General features: G+C 46.3%; 1 protein-coding gene across 1 annotated transcript in view; it reads right to left on the bottom strand.

Annotated features, from left to right (window-relative positions):
• The window catches only part of adamts18 (ADAM metallopeptidase with thrombospondin type 1 motif, 18), a 254,120-nt gene that overhangs the window by 108,923 nt on the left and 126,585 nt on the right, over window positions 1–18,612 (bottom strand). Inside the window, exons 11-12 of the mRNA XM_078544789.1 lie at window positions 6,328–6,423; window positions 4,678–4,826 (exon numbers count right to left, since the gene is read on the bottom strand). Of these exons, the coding sequence (XP_078400915.1) occupies window positions 4,678–4,826; window positions 6,328–6,423 (245 nt within the window). The remainder of the gene's footprint in view (window positions 1–4,677; window positions 4,827–6,327; window positions 6,424–18,612) is intronic.

Raw genomic sequence — 18,612 nt, 5'->3', positions numbered from 1 at the left:
TCAAATACCGTACCGTACATGTGCAGCACTGCGCACCCTTAACTGGAAACACTTGCAAAATAATTTTTTTTTAAATCACTGAATATAACAGAAATACTGTATAAATTAGATAACGCTAAATCACCCAAACAAACCCTGAGAAGCACAGCTTCTGTGCCTCAGCCACAGCATTCCTGAAACTCAGCTCAACGTTTTGCTTGCTTTCCTTTCCCACTCTGTCTCTCTCTCTCTCTCTCTTTCCTTTCCCACTCTGTCTCAGCCCCATCCCCCTCTCCCCCTTATCCTCACCCACACCCCAGCTAAGGGCAGTGATTCGACGACCCGAGTCTCTGGCCAGTTGCCAGTCTGTCTCTGCACTTGGGCCTGGAGCATAGATCTCTTCTTGTAGGGGCCCAGGCCCCTGTACCAGGCTGAAAATTAAGGTGGGTGGGGGGCTGTGGATCGAACCGGGAGGGTGGAGGAGGCAGCTGCAGAATGACCTGGGCAGGAGGGGGGGGGGTGGGGGGGGTGGAGGCCCCTTTCCCCCTCCCCTGGGTTACTCACACTTCACCACCCAGTTGGCGATTGACAAGCTTCCCAATCTGAGCCACCGTGGCACTGCTGCAAGTGGTGGCGGCCGTCCCGTGCAAGCCTCCGAGTCAGGCTCCCTGCCCTTTTCTCCTGTTCCCAGGGTCTTGGGCCTCACTCTCTCCCCGCAACCTATGCCTCTGGTGACAGCAGTAGCATCGCAACATGGCAGTAGCTGGCCCACAATGCAGCGTGGGAAGGGTGGGGGTGTCACAGTGCATCATGGGAAGAGTGGGGGGTTCACAGTGCATCGTGGGAAGGGCGGGGGTCACAGTGGAGCATGGGAAGGGTGGGGTGGGTCACAGTGCATTGTGGGAAGGGATGTGGGGGGGGTCACAGTGCAGATGCCGTAAAATCGAAAATGGCGGCTCCAATCAGAAAAATGGCCCCAAAGAATAAACAACGTTAAAATTAAACAACATTAAGTGGGTACGAATTAAAGTAAGGACTCACCGTAATACAAAACATTGAGTTACGGTGGAATTGGAAGAAGCAGTTCAGGGATCACAGAATGAGATGCACGAGATACGTAAACAGGCAGAACAATGACAAGTTAAACTTAATGCATGTAGGAGTAAAACAGGAAGGATAAATGGGCAATGGTGTTGGGATAACTAAAGATGATGAAGTTGAAAAAAGCCTTGGAGTCTTGAGGCTTCACACTCAGTGGGCCTGACATTTACTCAGGGCCTGGAACAGAGCGGAGTGGGGAGTCGGATGGGTGACTTTCAGATGGGAAACCGGGAAGCAAGCAAGTAAGCAAAAATTAACTGCAGGAAGTAGTTTTTTTCACCAGGGAAAGAGGGAAATTGGACATTGCGGTGAGGGCCTGGTCACATGGAGATAAGCTGGTTAGACCAGGGGGGAACACCCTTATTCTTCCTGGCCCACAAACAGTGCTACAAATCCGCTTACCTCAGTGACCTGGCTCTTCTCGCCTCCTTTTACCTGCTGGAATCCCAAAGTCCGGGAATTCCGACCTCCGTCCAATACAAGTAAAAATCTGTTAAAATTAAGCCTTCTTAAAAGATTCTGGTGATTATCTCACCTCCCAAGAATGGATTGATCATCCACCCTCTAATCTGTCTCCATTAAACCTGGATGTGAGTGGGTTGTGGACAAGTTTGAGCATGTTACAATTTCCCACTTGTCCCGTATCCAGGGGCAGGGGGTTAAAGTTCCCCTCTACGTGTCCAAATAAGGCAGTGCAGCAAACAACAAGGCCAAAAGAACATTGAACGCCACAACCATCACGGGAGCGTATAAGTCAGACAAAGTCATGATCAAATTGCATCATGATCCAGTCGAACCATACCTTCAGCATTGTGTCTCTCTGCTCCCCGAGAGACAAGGGAGACATTCAGTTACCAGAGGCAGAACAAACAAACAGAGGCCATAAGGCTGACTCCCAGACTTGGATGTCACAAGTTATTTAAAACAGAGTGGAGAAATGTGGCCCTGCTGCCTCAAAATCAGTGTCTGAAAAATGATCTTGAACAGATATGCAAGTTGTGCATGATATGGTAAACAATAACAACTTGTCTTTATATAGTGCCTTTGACTTAACAAAATGCCCCAAGGCACATCATAGGGCTGTTATAAAGCAAAATTAAACAACGAGCCTCATAAGGAGATACGAGGGCAGATGGCCAGAGTTAGGTTTTAAGAATTGTCTTAAAGGAAGAAAGGGAGGCAGAGAGGTGTAGGGAGTGTATTCCAGAGTTTAGGGACTAGGCAGCTGAAGGCAAGGCAAGCAATGGTAGAGCAATTAAAATCAGAGATGCTCAAGAGGCCAGGCTTAGATAAACACAGATATCTCGGAGGATTGTGGGGCTGAAAGAGATTACAGAGATAGGGTGGGGCAGGACTGTGGAGGAATTTGAAAACAAGGATGAGAAAGACAAATCTGGAAAGTTAACTCAAATTGCGAGAATGGGAAAGAGGACACAGGCTCAAACTAATAAAAGGCAAATCTAGATCCGAGGAATCAACATTTGTAATGGGCTCCCAGGTAGATTGGAGCCTGGAATCAGTCAAGACACAATTGGCAGCTGACTTGAAAGGACCTTTAGGTTATTCTGGATGGGTGAAGTAGGATATCTGAATGGTTGTCTTCATCGTAATTACCTGGAATGGTGGACAACAAGGGACAGATGCACTTATTAAGAGTTTATTCATTAGCAACAAGAGCAACTACTAGGCTTACAACACTGCAGCAAGAGCCAACCATAATGTCTTAAAAGGGAGCAGTCTCTATCAAGTCAAAGGCCAATGCTTTGACATATGTTAGGACTTGTGTCTTTATCGCAGATAATAAGAACAGGTCAAACAAGTGAAAAGCACAACTCCATCATTCCTCTCAATTTTCTCTCCTTTTCTGGACATTCTGATTGTTGCTTGGGGACATTGCTCACTGTGCACTGGTACTTCCCACAAGTGTCCATTATTTATGCTCAAGTCAGATAGGCTGATGTTGCAGTTTTCAGCTATGGAAGGTATTAGAGCCAAGACCTAAACCTGTCCTCACCCGACATCCCAAAATACACACATGTTCCAGTAGGGACTGAGATTTACGGAATTACACCTTTTGCTATAACTATAATGCTGCTGTTACCACACTAACAACAATCTTGCAACTGCCCACACTTCTAGTCACCTTTTTCCCATTACAAATTGTTATGTCTACATTTATATTGGAAACTGATTACATGCAATTGTCCTAGTGCACTTACGCCTTCCACCTAATGGAGGGTCTGCAGTGTCACCAGTGACAGGCAAGTATAATTACAATGTCATAAGTTTGAGAAGATGGTTTCCATCATAAATGTGAACTTGATCATTTACAATGGGAATAAAAAAATAAGGATAGAATATAGAGTGAAAAATGGGGACTGATCACATCTGCATTTGCTGGTCCAATTATTCCCCAGTTTCCAACCAGTGGGCAACATAATGGTGCAATCAACTAATACACATAACACACTCCAAGTTACAGCGCACATCAATCTTTGTATATGTTTCATTTATATAAAGTCTTTCACAGCCTCAGGATGTTCCAAAGTTATTATCAATGAAGTATTTTTTTGAAATGAACATTGCTGTAATGTAGGAAACGTGGCAATCAAATTATGCACGACTAGCCTCATAAACAGATAATAGCCAGCTATTCGGTTTTAGTGGCAATGGTTGGGGGATAAATAATGGCCAAGACACCAGGAAGAACTTTCTTACCTTTCTTAAAATAGTGTCATGGAATCTTTTACAACTGGGTGACAGGGTAGATAGGACCTCAATTTAACATCTCATCCAAAAGACGGTGCAGCACTCCCTCAGTACTGCACTGAAGTGTCAGCCTGTCTCGTACACTTATGTCCCTGGGGTGAGACTTCACCCCACAACCTTCTCACCTGGCAGTGAGAGTGTTACCCACTGCACCACGGCTGACACCGCAGTGTCATGTTGCAAACTTTTCCCTTAACGTAGCCCATGAGTGCAGAGGTCAATGGTGTTTTTAATAATTGTATGACATAATTGCTCTCTATGGACAAGTAGTTGCCCAGGGAACACTACAGCTTTCAAATCATCAGAAATTATATCTGTACTGTTTCCAAGGGTGTGGTTCCCCCCCCCCACCAAGAATTCCCAAAGAATTACTGTACTTTGCCAATTTGACATCTTTATTCTCTTTTAATTTAATCAAAGCTAGCTTTTCTATGTTCCCTGATTAATGTTTATATGAAAACACATGTTCACACACATACACACACCCTAAACAGTTGAATGCAGGATCAAACGGCACTGTGTGTTGGTGTCAATACCGTGTGCTGCCAAACATTCGCCAGTGAATAACGATGCAAACTGCAACGTTGGGTGACTGCAACACAGTAGAAACCTCATTTCTGCTGTTAGACAGGCAGAATGGTCCCCACTATGATCAGTTGGCTATGCCTCCTGGGTTGAAACTGAATGTCAGACACAACAACAATAGTGAGGGTGTTGGGAGCAATCAAGGCACCAACTGGTGTTTATCAACAAACATACTCACTCCTGACATAAGCCACAGATGGGATATAAACTAGCCTCTCTGATGATTGTGCCAATTTTCCTTACTTTGGGCTGTTGCAGTGTCTTTCCCTGTAGTTTACTCCACCATCGCAAGTCCGCGAGCATTCCGACCACTCTGACCAGTTGGACCACTGACCATTAATGGGCTTGGGCCCGTCGTCTCCATATTTCAAGCACTGACCTCGTCGACACCACTGCGATGATAAAAGAGTTATAAACTTCAGCCTGTGGCGACTTGCTACTGCTAACCTTTCGCAATAGCCTGCAAGCACCTTTAAATGCAAAGTTCATAGCAGCAAGGGTGAAAAGAAAGCAGGTGCTTTGTCAGGAATCTGGGGCAGCCGAATTGCATCCTCACCCATGTTATAGAGTCCCAGATCTTTTTTTCCAGACCAGAAGCCCAGAACTTCCCTACAGGGAAGAAGTCAAGATCGGAATGTGAAGTGTACCATAGCACCCTCCCTCAAATCAAAGAATCAGCTCACTGTAAATCAAACTAAACTCAAGCTCTGCGTTCCAGTCACCTAACAAGCTTGGTTTACTAATGCCTCAGCCTGTAACAAGACAGAATGCCTCACAGCAATGGCATTGAAGTAATACGTCTCTAAATAACAGACAGCAAGCAAACTTAGATCTCCTTGCTAAGTATCTTTAAATCTTGGTTTTTACAGGCCGGCACTTTAGTTCAAAAGCTAGACTGTCCAGCTGAGATGGAGGCGGCAACACACATGAACAACAATTTCTTTTGTAGTTATATTTTGCTCCACCATTTCTAACCTCTACTAAGAGGATTAACACTTGACATAATAAGGGGGCATTAACTGATTGATACCAGCTGAGATGATTGCATTGGCACTGACCATGGATGTTTACTCCTGACTGTGGGGACCCCCTGTAGCACAAAAATTATAATCATGTGATAAATTTTGCGGTCCAATTGTTGAGGAAGATAAAGATACGGTGTAATTAACATTGGGAACTACTGCTTGGCGGGGCGCCAACATTCATCTAGTACTGCGAGTCGGGAGGAGTAATGCACCATGCAATTTATCATTCAAGATTTCCTCCCAGCCTACAGCTACACGCTCTACACTGAATATCAAGCACCGGGCTCTAATCTCATCGATGGGCTCAGGTGTTGATATGAGCCTTCATCTGAACACTTGAGTAAGAATACAGGCATTTTTAAAAAAAAAAAATAATTAAATCGACCTCAAGTTTCTTCCCTTCTCTCCTGAGGGCACTGACTCAGGCCGGAGTAAGGCCAATGAGTTGTTAAAGTAAGGTTAGGTCATGGCCGACATGGCCAGGCTCTTTAGAAACCACCTGCCGCCTGGCCGGCACAGCTGGTCCTCTTCAAGATCGAGCCCCGGGGCAAGTCAAGGCAGGTGGAGATCAGTCAACTCAAGAGAGATGAGAGATTGAGCGCAGGGAGGACGTTCCTGGTCTATAATATAATGGGGTTGGGTTAAATTAAGCCATTGGGGCACCTGGAGGGGCCAACACTGAAGCAAGATTTGCAATGGTTGAGAAGTTTCCTTTTGGTTTTTTCTATTCCACCTCTGCCAAGGGTGCCATGAGAGGCACAAAAAACCTGAACACACACCATTAATATAAAATTCAACCTAGAGCTGATCACTAAATAGCAATTCTGGTGGTGCAGGCTGTATCATCTGATGTCCTTGAGACACTCACCTTGTTGGGTCCACAGACTGTACCCTCTGCAGCTGGCATAAACTTTGTTTCACATCTGTGGCCACTCTTATGGCACCAAAGAGCTTTGCAAATGTCCTACAGTGAAACATAAAAACAAGAACTGCTTCAGCAACATTGCACGTGTTCTCCTCCTGCACCAGAACTGCAGAGATGTCCTCCCCACACCTCCTCCCCATCACCACCACCACCCCAAGCCTCACCTCCCCATCTTATGTGATCAGATGTTTAGGAATGGTATTTGTTCCAAATTGAGAAACTCTGCACACGGGACGGGTCTAGACGAGGAAGATTACTCACACCAGACTGGACTGGCTCAATTATTCATAAAGAAACTACACCATAAGACTCTGTCAGTTTGGTTCAGTTGATAGAATTCTTACTGCCCAGTCAGGAGATTGTGGACTTAAGCCCCAGTGCAGCACATAACAAAGGCTGATATTTCACAGGGTTACTGCACTGTTGGTGTCCTTTTCACCTGTTTGTCATACATGTGACTGTAAGCGCATTGGACTCTGTTTCCTGACTAACTTCCTTCCCCTCAACCACTACCAGCCAGAACAGCTTAATAGTTATACACTTACAAGGTAATTCTCTAGATGTGAAGTGTTCTGAGGATGATGGCAACATCGTCACTAGATGCAAGTTTTTTATTTCTCTCCATCCATCACATTATTCATGTATTTTAAAAATTATTTGGGGCTTTTTGTCTGCACTGTGGAGACCTTGTGGCGCAGGGGGTAGTGTCCCTGCCTCTGAGCCAGAAGCTCTAGGTTCAGGTCCCATTCCAGGACTTGATGGACAAGGAAGGCGACCAAACAGGTTTGAGTGTCAATTTGTAAATCCTTCCGACACGCGACAAGTGGTAAGGATGGGAGAGATTCCTGGTCAGCCATGTGATGGAAACAATGTTGGAGCCCCTACCATCACTATCTATAGCAACTACAACATATGCATGTAAAAGTGCATATTGTCACAGCAGTTCGGACTCCTTTGGGGGTGGGGGTGCAGTTGACTCAGTTGGCTGGACGGCCAGTGTGGATCAAATTGTGTCGACAGCACAGGGTTTGATCCCTACTCTGCCTGTGGTGGATTTGGCGCCAGCCTCCTTGCCCTACCCATGGCGGAGGTCGTGGCACTTTAGGTCAGACCTGCCTTTGAGCAGAGAACTCAAGAAGAAGAAGTCTGCACTATCTGAGTAATAAGTGTATAAGAAATAAACTGAACGGTACTTGCTGGGTGATACCAAATTTCTATTTTAAAAGTCCACAAGTTGTAGGTGGATGGAGAATTTGAGGAAAATAAGGAAAACTGAGTGGTAAGGAATTGAATGATCCTGAGTTCCAGGCAACAAATGAGTTGAGAGCGCAGGCAAAGGGAGGGGTGGCGTATATATTTTACTGCTCTGACTACATCTTGTAGCATTACATCGGGTTAAATCAAGTGTACAGGACAACAACAGCCCAACTAGGCTATGCCAGTGTTTACATGCCACATGCCTCTCACCTTCTTCATCTAACCCTATCAGCGTATTCTTCTACCTCATAAATTCATCTAAATTCCCCTTAAATGCATTTACGGTATTCGCCTCAACAATCCTTGTGATAGCAAGCTCCACATTCGTGGCACTCTTTGGGTAAAGATGTTTCTATCGTCATCTGATTCCTTTGTCCCACAGCCACGTAAAGTGATGGGGCCACAGTGCAATGTGCTCAATTAATTGACTGCACACCATGTCATGGGGTTTTCATATGGTTAATCTATTGAGTTTATGCTGGTGGAGTTCCGCCCTATAACGGCTCAGATATTGGGACTTTGGGGGGATGCGAAGGGGAGAGAACGAGGGTGAGCAACATTGTATTGTGGGTAACTGGAAGTCAGTCCAAGCGAATGACATGAGTCACCCAGCCAAAGCAGAAACCGGAGCAGGCCTGTTGGAGAGCTTTTACAAAATTCAGCTTCACAATCCAGAGAGAAGGACACTAAGGAAGGGAGGAACACTGAACACAGAAATACACGGAATGGCACAGATAAGGCAATCCATAATATTACTTTAAAGAATGACAGGAAATTGAAACAAGAGGGATTAAGGCAGTTAATAAGCAAAATGCCTTTACTGAAAAAACATAAAAATGGTCAGTCCTGATCGCTCAGCTTAATTGGTCCAAGTTCACTCAACTCTCACTGGCGGTGAAACTGTATCTTTCCAAAATTCTACGAGGAAATCTTCCCTTTTAAAATCGCTCTGAGTTAGTTAAATTGTGAGTTAATTAATTAATTGCACTCACTCCAGCTAGGGTATTGCAATTTGTTAAGGGGTGACCCTGGGCAGGCATGTCAACAACCAATTAAGAACCTAGAGTGGAAGTTTGCATTTTGAAACTAAGTGCTGTGGCCAGCAGGTTCCAAGGCGCGTTTCCCACTGGTCAGAATGGTAGGAAATTGCGCCCGATTTCCTGCTTGGCAGCTCATTAACCATGCGCAGGCGAGTAGCTCTCCAAATCACCTGGTGAGTTGGAAGCTGATTTGTCCACCCCTCGTTACCTGACGGGGTTGAAGGTCTGTGCACCATATTTGAACCCCACCCGAGCACAGGCGTTTCACTCTCCCCAGCCCATTTGTCACCAGCAGTCCCACGGAGATATCTGGCAACCGGATGAGGGAGGATGCAAGCCAGAATAAGGCTGCACCCCGTTTCTGCCCCGACCCCCTCCAGGCCTTGATCTGAGGAATGCGGCAGCATATCCCAGGATTGGCTCCAAGAAGCACACCAGCCTCACCTCTCCAGCCTGGGAGGCCATGGTAGAGGAGGTCAGCACGGCATGACACAGCACCGCCAACCAGTGCAGGAACACCCGCTCCACCAGTTAAGTCAATCTTCAACTCCCTCCAGTATCAGACTCTCATCACGGCATTGTGTGCTCAAAGGGTTACTCTTTTCAGGGATCTCACGCAACCATAAGTGGGGGACACATATCACCCACTGATTTGCACACGGAAACTTTCACAGCACCACCATCTAATTTATCATGCTGCTCGCACTCCATCCTCAGCCCTTTCTGGGGAGGAGTCACCACACACGGTGGGGGGTCATGCATGGTTCCCAACCTCTGCTCTATCCCTTCTCATTACATTCCTTTCTTTTGTCTTCATCAAGGGAAAAATGATCCAGAAGAGGCGGGAAAGATGCCAGATGGCCCGACATCGTACCCCTCACAAAGCTCGAGGAGGATTCCGCCGAGCTGGCTGGGGAGGACAGGGATCGCTCCTGTAGGGAAGGGGAGATTGGCTTGTCCCAGCAACCTAGCAACAATGACACCTCCATGAGTTCATCACACCCTGACATTCACAGTGATTGACGTACAGTCTTGTAATCTGCCTGCTCATGACCTAAATGCAGATCTAGACACAAGAGGAGACCCAACGTAAGCCCCAACTCCCAGACCACCTCAGATAAGGAAGCCACCAAGGAAGAACCACTACTGCGCTCACCTGCACCCACGAGCAGCGCAGAGACACACACCTTGATATGGCATAGCTCTAGGTTAGGCTCGGGGTCACCTACTGGAGAACACCTCGCTGACACCTCCCTGCAGCAGTCGGAGGCAGTGACAGCCCAGGTCTCTGACGCTGGGAGGGTTGCTGGAGACCAGCCACCCACTGAGTCCGAGTCAGATGATGAGCATCTGCGAGCGGCCGCCAACTCCATGCTGGGCAACAACAGGCAGCGGAATATCAGGTAGAGATGCAGCAGTCACTCAGCAGACTACAGCGAAGGATGGAGGAGTCTGTCCGCATTCTGTCTGATGCTGTGGCTCCGGCATGAGAGCGTTTCGCGATCACCGTGGGAAGGTTGGCGACGACCATGGAGACCTTGGTCCAGCAGGTTTTGCTGGGTTTGCTCTCGGTCCTGGACTCCATGACCACACACACTGGTGGACACCTTCCGTGTCTAGGTGAGAGGGGGACGAGGCGCTTTGACCTCTCACCCAGTGCCCCTTCTCCTCAAGAAGTCAGGGAGGGGTCCCCGGGCACCCACAGAGAGGATGAACGTCAGCAAGACACCCTGGGAGTCCCAACTCAGGAGACTCCAAGAGTGTGCAGCCATTCTGAATCCCCTCTGTCTGTGACCCCATCCACTCCAGCTGCTCAGGTCGAGGAGGGTGCATCTGCCCCTGAGCAGAAGATGCTAATCAGGCCGGGGCCCTCCTGGCCTCGGGCCACCAGAGGACGTCCGCCAAGGTTATCACAGACATCTGAACGTAGGAGTCAGAAGGCTGCCTCCACCTCGGCTGTGGATGTCAGGGCTGCACCCAGGAGTAGTGGTAGCGTTAGGTAAATGAAGAGATATTTAAATCACTTTTGGGTCACAGGTGTGCAACCACTGTATAAATATTTCACTTCTGTTAATACATTTGTTGTTTATGTGAATGGCTTGGCCAACTGAACACGTTGTGGTTATGTACAAAAAAATCCTCTTACTTCGAGGTTTATCCATCTCTCCACTCAGTGATAGTCTCCCTTTGTGAGATTCACATTCATGTGATGTCAACCTCACTGAAGATAGTTTCTGCAAGCCTCACGTGATGTTGCAGAGATGTGTTAAAATCTTTATTGGAAGTGTGTGATTGATGCGCTTGTAACGCTTTTTCCTCGCAACACACCATTATGTGAGGGCAACTCAGCAGCCTTGAGGTATTAGCAGCACCTGTGTCTCCTCAGTGGTAATGCCAAAGGACAAGATCTGGACGGGACGATGATATCCCCAACCATGTCATCATCTCACTGGCCCCTGTAGTTTCTCATTAATGTGGCGACGACTGCATTAAGTTTCCACAGCGTTCCCACTGTTGTGTTGACTTTCACTTCCCAGAGCACATATAGGGTGCATCTTCTTAGAGATCATGGTCTGCTAAAGCATGAGGATAGAAGGGTTTTTTTAAAACTTCATTTACGGGATGTGGGCGTCGCTGGCTAGGCCAGCATTCATTGTCCATCCCTAAATGCCCTTGAGAAGGTACAAGTATGAATGCTGAACTTGCCCTTGATGTAACTGCTTGGACATCCCTTTCAACACAATGGAATGACATTAAGGGACATGAGGAATGTGGCCATCTCCCGTTGCCTTTACTTTACTCCTCCTAGAATCTGGTAGGAATTAAAGTGGCACGGACACGTCTTGCAAGTTGTGCTTCCTCAATGGCATTGTCCCGTGGTAGCTGATCCTTATCACCCTCTTCGGGTTCCTGGCCTTCCTGCTCTTCATCCTCTGAGGAACTCTCAACTTCCTCCATTTCTCCCTCTGGCAAGGGATCTTCCCTTTGCAGTGCCAGGTTGTGAAGGGTACAACACAGAACAAAGATAAGGGAGACCCTATCTGGAGTGTACTGCAGGGGTCCAAACATCAGAAGCACATCTTCAGGGTGCCAATGGTCTGCTCGATTAGGGACCATGTGGAGCTGTGAGTTGTGTTGTACCTCTCCTCCGAGACACTTTGAGGCCAACGCACAGGTGTCTTGAACCAGGGTTTCAGTGAGTACTCCTTATTGCCAAACAGCCATCCCTGCAGATGCTCAAGCCCTTTGAATATCTGAGACACCTGGGAGTGACTCAGGATGTATGAGTCATGGGAACTCCCAGGATACCTGGCACAAAAGTGCATTAAGTGTTTCTAATGATCACAGATCAGTTGCACATTGACAGAATGAAAGCCTTTACAGTTGATAAACATTAGGGCTGCTGTCATGGAGACCTTAAAGCCACATGGGTACAGTCGATTTGCACTATGCACTCCTAGGAAGCCTGAGATAGCTGCAAACCCATTTAATCTCGCAGCCTGGCTATCTGCATCGAGTGTAAAGCTCACATAGTGATGTGCCTTGCTTTAGTAGGCATTGGGGACCTCCGTGATGCACCTATGTGTGGCGGACTTTGAGATGCTGCACAGGTCTCCCGTGGATCCCTGGAACAATCTGCAGGCAAAGAAATTGCCCCCAGCGGTGACCTTTGACCATTCCACAGGGCGTTAGGTCCTCCCAAAAAATGTGGCAGATGTAATCAACCAGAGCTCGGGACAAGTGCAGACGTGTGTGGCATTATCTCTCACTCATCTGAAAATAGAAGAGTCTTCTAGCAGATCCTTGATCTAGCGAGTCCCCTCCTTGGTTTGGGTCTATATTCCTTATCCTCATGTTCTTAATGTGGCTCCCCTGCACGCTAGACCTCAGGCAGGTCTCCTCCTGAAGCTGCGCTCGGTGTTACCTGTCCCTTCTTCTCCTCCTCCATTGTATTGAAACCCTGAAAAAGGCATCTTTGAGCCCTGGATCCAAAACTGTTTTGTCCTTCTCTCTGAAACAATAGACTTAATAGATTAATGAATAAAGCATGAAAATAGTGAAGCTCACAATCGTGAAGCAATAGCCATGCAATGGTCTATAGTGGCTTCTGCCCTACTAGCCTTGTTGCTGATGCAGCCTTGTACCTGAGGTGCTAACAGACACATCAAGGTGACCAAGATGCCATCCCTGACACTTAACATCTGAATTCCACAGAGATTGCAGAAGGTTTGAATGACCTGACCTACCCCAATGCTCCCATCTCAGACCTGGTGTTCTAATTAACTATAAGTTGCTCGTGGATGTCCTTTGGTCCGTTATTAATGCCAATTCTGTAAAGCACATGAAAGTCTTTCATTGATGGGATGCCATATATTCAACACCTGTGCCTCCTTGATGGTTGCCTGTGTTCCCAAATTTCACATTCCTGTGTGATAATATTGAAACGCAGATTGTGATGTTAAGCCAGTGACTCCTACATTTCCCTTTTACAGCGCTGCAAAAGGCATGGGCTCCAATGGCTTGTTCACTCCAACCTGCTGGCCCCAGACCAAGAACTTTCACTTTCAAGGAGTTCCCCATTGTTCCTTCATTGCTGAACACTTCACTGTCTCCCTACCAACCACCCCACCACCCCCTGATTCCCCTTCATGAGTTTCCCACATGAATGCAACTCTATGCAATCCAATATGTCTACAAATGCAGTCTGTGTCAAAAACAATGGATTCAAATGCCTTCACCTTCTCTCCAATCAACAACACAGCTTTCTCACAGATTTAGCCACACTTGCAGATTTTGCACATCCTTTCACGGAGGGATCTCCATGTCAAACGATGGCTTGTCCAGCACTTCATGATTTGGCGCCCTTGTGTGATCTAACTACGCTCTGATTGGTCAGCATGGTCATGTGACAAACTTAGATAAATTTGGCTAATCCGGAGTTATGAGTGCGGAATTTCAGCTTATCACAGGCATCATTCCAATGGATTTGCTGTTCTGCCGGTGGGATTGGTCCACGACTTTAGACATAACTGGAGTTTCGTGTCATCTGAGTTTGACATATTGTGATTTCACTGTATCTCTATAAGTGTCTAGAACCCTCAATTCAATTGTGGATGAGGCAGTGGGAGGGTTTCGGGGTGGGGAGAAACTCAGCTGACATTCCCGCAACTCAGAGGGCAAATCAGAGGAATTTAGGGCAGTAATCTCAAACCGGCTTGTCCCACTACCAAAACCACCCGAGAACAGGACATGCTCGAGTCAGGCATCTCCCTGTACACCTGCCCCATTTTTCTTTCTATTGAAGTCAGGGCACCATAAAAAATCAAGAGTAAAACAGGCATCCAACCTAGACCCCTGCCCCATGCTCACACGTGAGTTAGGTTAAAATTGAAGCTATTGATTCCAGAGATGAACCCAAGAAGTTAAAGCTTCCGGGTTCCTCACACACTACCAACCAGTCTTCTCACGACCTGCCATCCCTCCATCCCTCTCTCCAATATCCACCCCCCTCCCCCAACCTCACTTCAGTAAAAACTCCCCTGTGGAATCACAGGCTGTCACTCAATCCATCATGCCTCTTAGAATTAGTACCACTCCTGCCCTTCCCTCGTAGCCCTGAGAACATTTCCTTTTTACTATTTATCCAATTTCCAATCAAAAATTACCATTGATTCTGCTTCCACCACCCTTACAGGCAGTGCATTCCAGATTATAACAAATTACTGTGTTAAAAATTTCTCTTCATTCTCTGCCTGTTTTTTTGCCAGTTAACTTAAATCTGTGTCCTCTGGCTACTGACTCTCCAGTTTCTCCATCTGCTCGATTAAAACCCCTCATAATTTTGAACACCTCCATTAAATCTCCCCTGAATCTTCTCTGTTCTAAGGAGAACAGATTCTCCAGACTCTCCAGAGAACTGAATTCACCCATGCCTGGAACCATTCTGGTAAATCTCCTCTGCACTCTCTCCAAGGCATTGGTATCCTCTTTAAACTGTTGCACCAGAATTAGACACAATACTCCAGCTGATGCCTAACTGGCGATTTATAAAGGCTTGCCATCACTTCCTTGTACTCCATGCCTCCACTTATAAAACCAAGGACCCAAGAGGCTTTTTTCAACAGGTTTATCAACTGTCCTGCCACCTTAAATGATTGGTGTACATGAATCGCCAGGTCTCTCTGTTCTTTCATCCCTTTCAAATTGTACCATTTAGTTTAGACTGCCACTGACAATTACTCATTCCAAAATGCATCGCTTCCCACTTTACTGCATTAAATTTCATCTGCCCAGTTCAACAGTCTACCTACATCCTCCTAATGCCTGCCACTATCTTGCTCACTGTTTACTGCATTTTGAAGCTTTGTGTGATCTGCAAACTTTGAAGTCATGCCCTGTATACCCAAGTTCAGGTTAATAATGAATTCTTAAAAAAGGGAGTCTGAAATTAATAAAATAAGGTATGTTAGGCAGAAATAAAGTCAAGGTGACAAACTTAAAAATAGAACAGACAGATTAGAAAAAGAGGTTAATTCCTGTTTAACCTGCTTTTTTTTCTTATCCCATTTCTAAGGTACTTAACTAAAATAGCAGTTTAATATTTCAGAAACAAATTCATTTGTGGCAGTATGAATGGTTTTTGTAATATTAGTATATGTTGCAAGGAAAATGAAACCTCCCACATCTGCCAACTGGTTAAAGGTCAATGAATTATAGGATGGCATTTCTCAGTAATCCTTTTCAGATTAAATTCAGAAAAACTTGCCGTTTCATATATTGCGATAACATGTAAACGTTGCAAATAACATTTTGCTTATATATGTATATATGGATATAACAAAAGAGCGACTGGGACAAATACAGTGAAAATAGTCTCAACTGGGTTTTGGAGAACGTCACCAGGTTCCCTAGTCGAAATCATCCTCAATCACAACCTATATTCTGTGTTAACTCGAAGCTCCCACAGCTACCTCGACTACAGCTCCTCACACCCCGCTTCCTGTAAGGACTCCATCCCATTCTCTCAGTTCCTTCGCCTCCGTCGCATCTGTTCTGATGACGCTACCTTCAAAAACAGCTCCTCTGACATGTCCTCCTTCTTCCTTAACCGAGGTTTTCCACCCAGGGTCGTTGACAGGGCCCTCAACCGTGTCCGGCCCATATCCCGCGCATCCGCCCTCACGTCTTCTCCTCCTTCCCAGAAACATGATAGGGTCCCCCTTGTCCTCACTTATCACCCCACCAGCCTTCGCATTCAAAGGATCATCCTCCGCCATTTCCGCCAACTCCAGCATGATGCCACCACCAAACACATCTTCCCTTCACCCCCCCTGACGGCATTCCGTAGGGATCGTTCCCTCCGGGACACCCTGGTCCACTCCTCCATCACCCCCTACTCCTCAACCCCCACCTATGGCACCTCCCCATGCCCACGCAGAAGATGCAACACCTGCCCCTTCACTTCCTCTCTCCTCACCATCCAAGGGCCCAAACACTCCTTTCAAGTGAAGCAGCATTTCACTTGCATTTCCCCTAACTTAGTCTACTGCATTCATTGCTCCCAATGCGGTCTCCTCTACATTGGAGAGACCAAACAGAAACTGGGCGACCGCTTTGCAGAACACCTGCGGTCTGTCCGCAAGAAAGACCCAAACCTCCCTGTCGCTTGCCATTTTAACACTCCACCCTGTTCTCTTGCCCACATGTCTGTCCTTGGCTTGCTGCATTGTTCCAGTGAAGCCCAACGCAAACTGGAGGAACAGCACCTCATCTTCCGACTAGGCACTTTACAGCCTTCCGGGCTGAATATTGAATTCAACAACTTTAGATCTTAAACTCCCCCTCCCCCCATCCCCACCCCGTTTCTCCCCCCTCCCTTTTTTTTCAATAATTTATATAGATTCTTCTTTTCCCACCTATTTCCATTATTTTTAAATCTAAAACTAAAACTTTGTTAGTCTTTCCACCCCACCTCCACTAGAGCTGTACCTTGAGTGTCCTGTCTTCCATTCTTAATTAGCACTTTTCTTAGACAAATATCACCACCTTCAACACCTCTTTGATCCTTTTGTCTGTGACATCTTTTGATTATCTGCTCCTATCACTGCTTGCTTATCCCTACAACCACCCCACCCTCAACTTCTCTCTCCCCCCGCCCCCCCACCTTAAACCAGCTTATATTTCACCTTTCTCCTAACTATGCTTCAGTTCTGCCGAAGGGTCGTGAAGACTCGAAACGTTAACTGATTTCTTCTCCACCGATGCTGCCAGACCTGCTGAGTTTTTCCAGGTAATTCTGTTTTTGTTTTGGATTTCCAGCATCCGCAGTAGCTTTTAGCTTTTTGTTTTTAACTCAAAGCTTGTTGCCAATGAATTTACTTGCCCCTGCATGCTTTTCCAAACAAAAGGTGCGAACGAAGAAAGGCTTTCATTTATGTAGCACTTAGGTAGGGCTGCGTCTGCCCTCTCCGGTAGGCATAAATGTTGCCATGGTACTATTCTGAAGAGCAGAGGAGTTTCCCCCTGGTCTGGCCAATACTTATCCAACCCACAGCACTAAAACAGATCATCTGGTCGTGATCATATTGCTGTTTGTGGGGTCTTGCTGTGCACAAACTGGCTGCCATGTTCACCTATGTTGCAACAGCGACTGGACTTCAAAAAGCCCTTCATGGGCTGTGAAGCACTTTGGGACGTCCTGAGGTCATGAAGGGTGCTATATAAATACAAGTAGACGCTTTGTTTTATTTCCTTCAATCGAAAAGGGACTGGCAATGTCTTGCCTTCATATTTACAGACCTAACCCTCTTAGTACAGAAAAGAAAAAAAATCAATCTGTTCACGACCTTTGGATATAGCGATCCTTGAATAAACCCCGTGGTTTGGATCCAAACCAAAAGCTGGCACGATGCCACATCTGGCAGCATTCCTCATTAAAACTGGCAACAATGGCACAGTTTGAAAAGTCATTCTTTCAAAGCCTATCTCACCGAGCAATCAGTGCTAAAAAAAATCCATTCAATTCACACCATGAAACCCGTATGCTTTCACCGCTCATTAGACTTAAGTGTGGTCATATGACATTGCTGGAACCTAATCATCTGTGAGCTGCCTGGAGCCCTGTTAAAGCAAATAAAAAAAAGAGGCTGACTTTGCATTTTCAATTTGGCACTCAGTGAAACAAGGTTCCCATGAACTGTATCCACCTTTGATGGAAACGCAAAGCCTTCCTGAGTGCCATCTCCTGCGCCTTCACTGTATCTACTGCAGCTAACACATATTCTAACAGTGGAAACCTGGCTCAGTGTGTGGCCTTTGCTGCTAAGCCAGGTGGATCATGCGTTTGAATCCCACTCCAGGATACTTGCTTACAGTACAATGCAGTATGGGGAGTGGTGTTTCTCAAGAGGTGCCATCTTATGTGAGACTTCAATCTGACGCTCACCCTTCCCCACACCCCCATTGATATGAAGCAACACTACAGCAAATTCACTTGGTGTACTATCCAATGCTTATTAGTCAAGCAACACTGGCAAAAAATAGATTTACTTCATTGCGCCGGTGACTAGATTTCTAAATTATTTCATTGGCTGCAAAGCTTTTCAGGTGCCCTGATGTTGCAAGAGGCATTGTATAAAAGCACGTCCTTTATTTTCCACTGTGACGCTGTGCGCAAGCAATCCACTAGGCCCTGGGATAAGATGAGTAAAGCCAGCCGCAGAATGTACATAGTCCACGGGCAGAGTGAGTTTAACAGGGTGAATGATATTTTCTTGATGCATGTTTCATTACGCTCTTATTTTGTCCTCATTAAGTCAAAAATAGTTACTGGAGAAATAAATCATTGCAAGCTGGTTACTAGTAAAACAATGGCTGGTCAGTCGCGAGTTTGGATTTAGTCAGGGCAAGTTTTCCATTAACTTAATGTTGC

This window comes from Cetorhinus maximus, chromosome 6 (genome assembly GCF_964194155.1).
Source record: "Cetorhinus maximus chromosome 6, sCetMax3.hap1.1, whole genome shotgun sequence".
Taxonomy (NCBI): Eukaryota; Metazoa; Chordata; class Chondrichthyes; order Lamniformes; family Cetorhinidae; genus Cetorhinus; species Cetorhinus maximus.
Note: the sequence above shows the minus strand (reverse complement) of the source record. Positions and strands in the feature narration are given on the sequence as shown.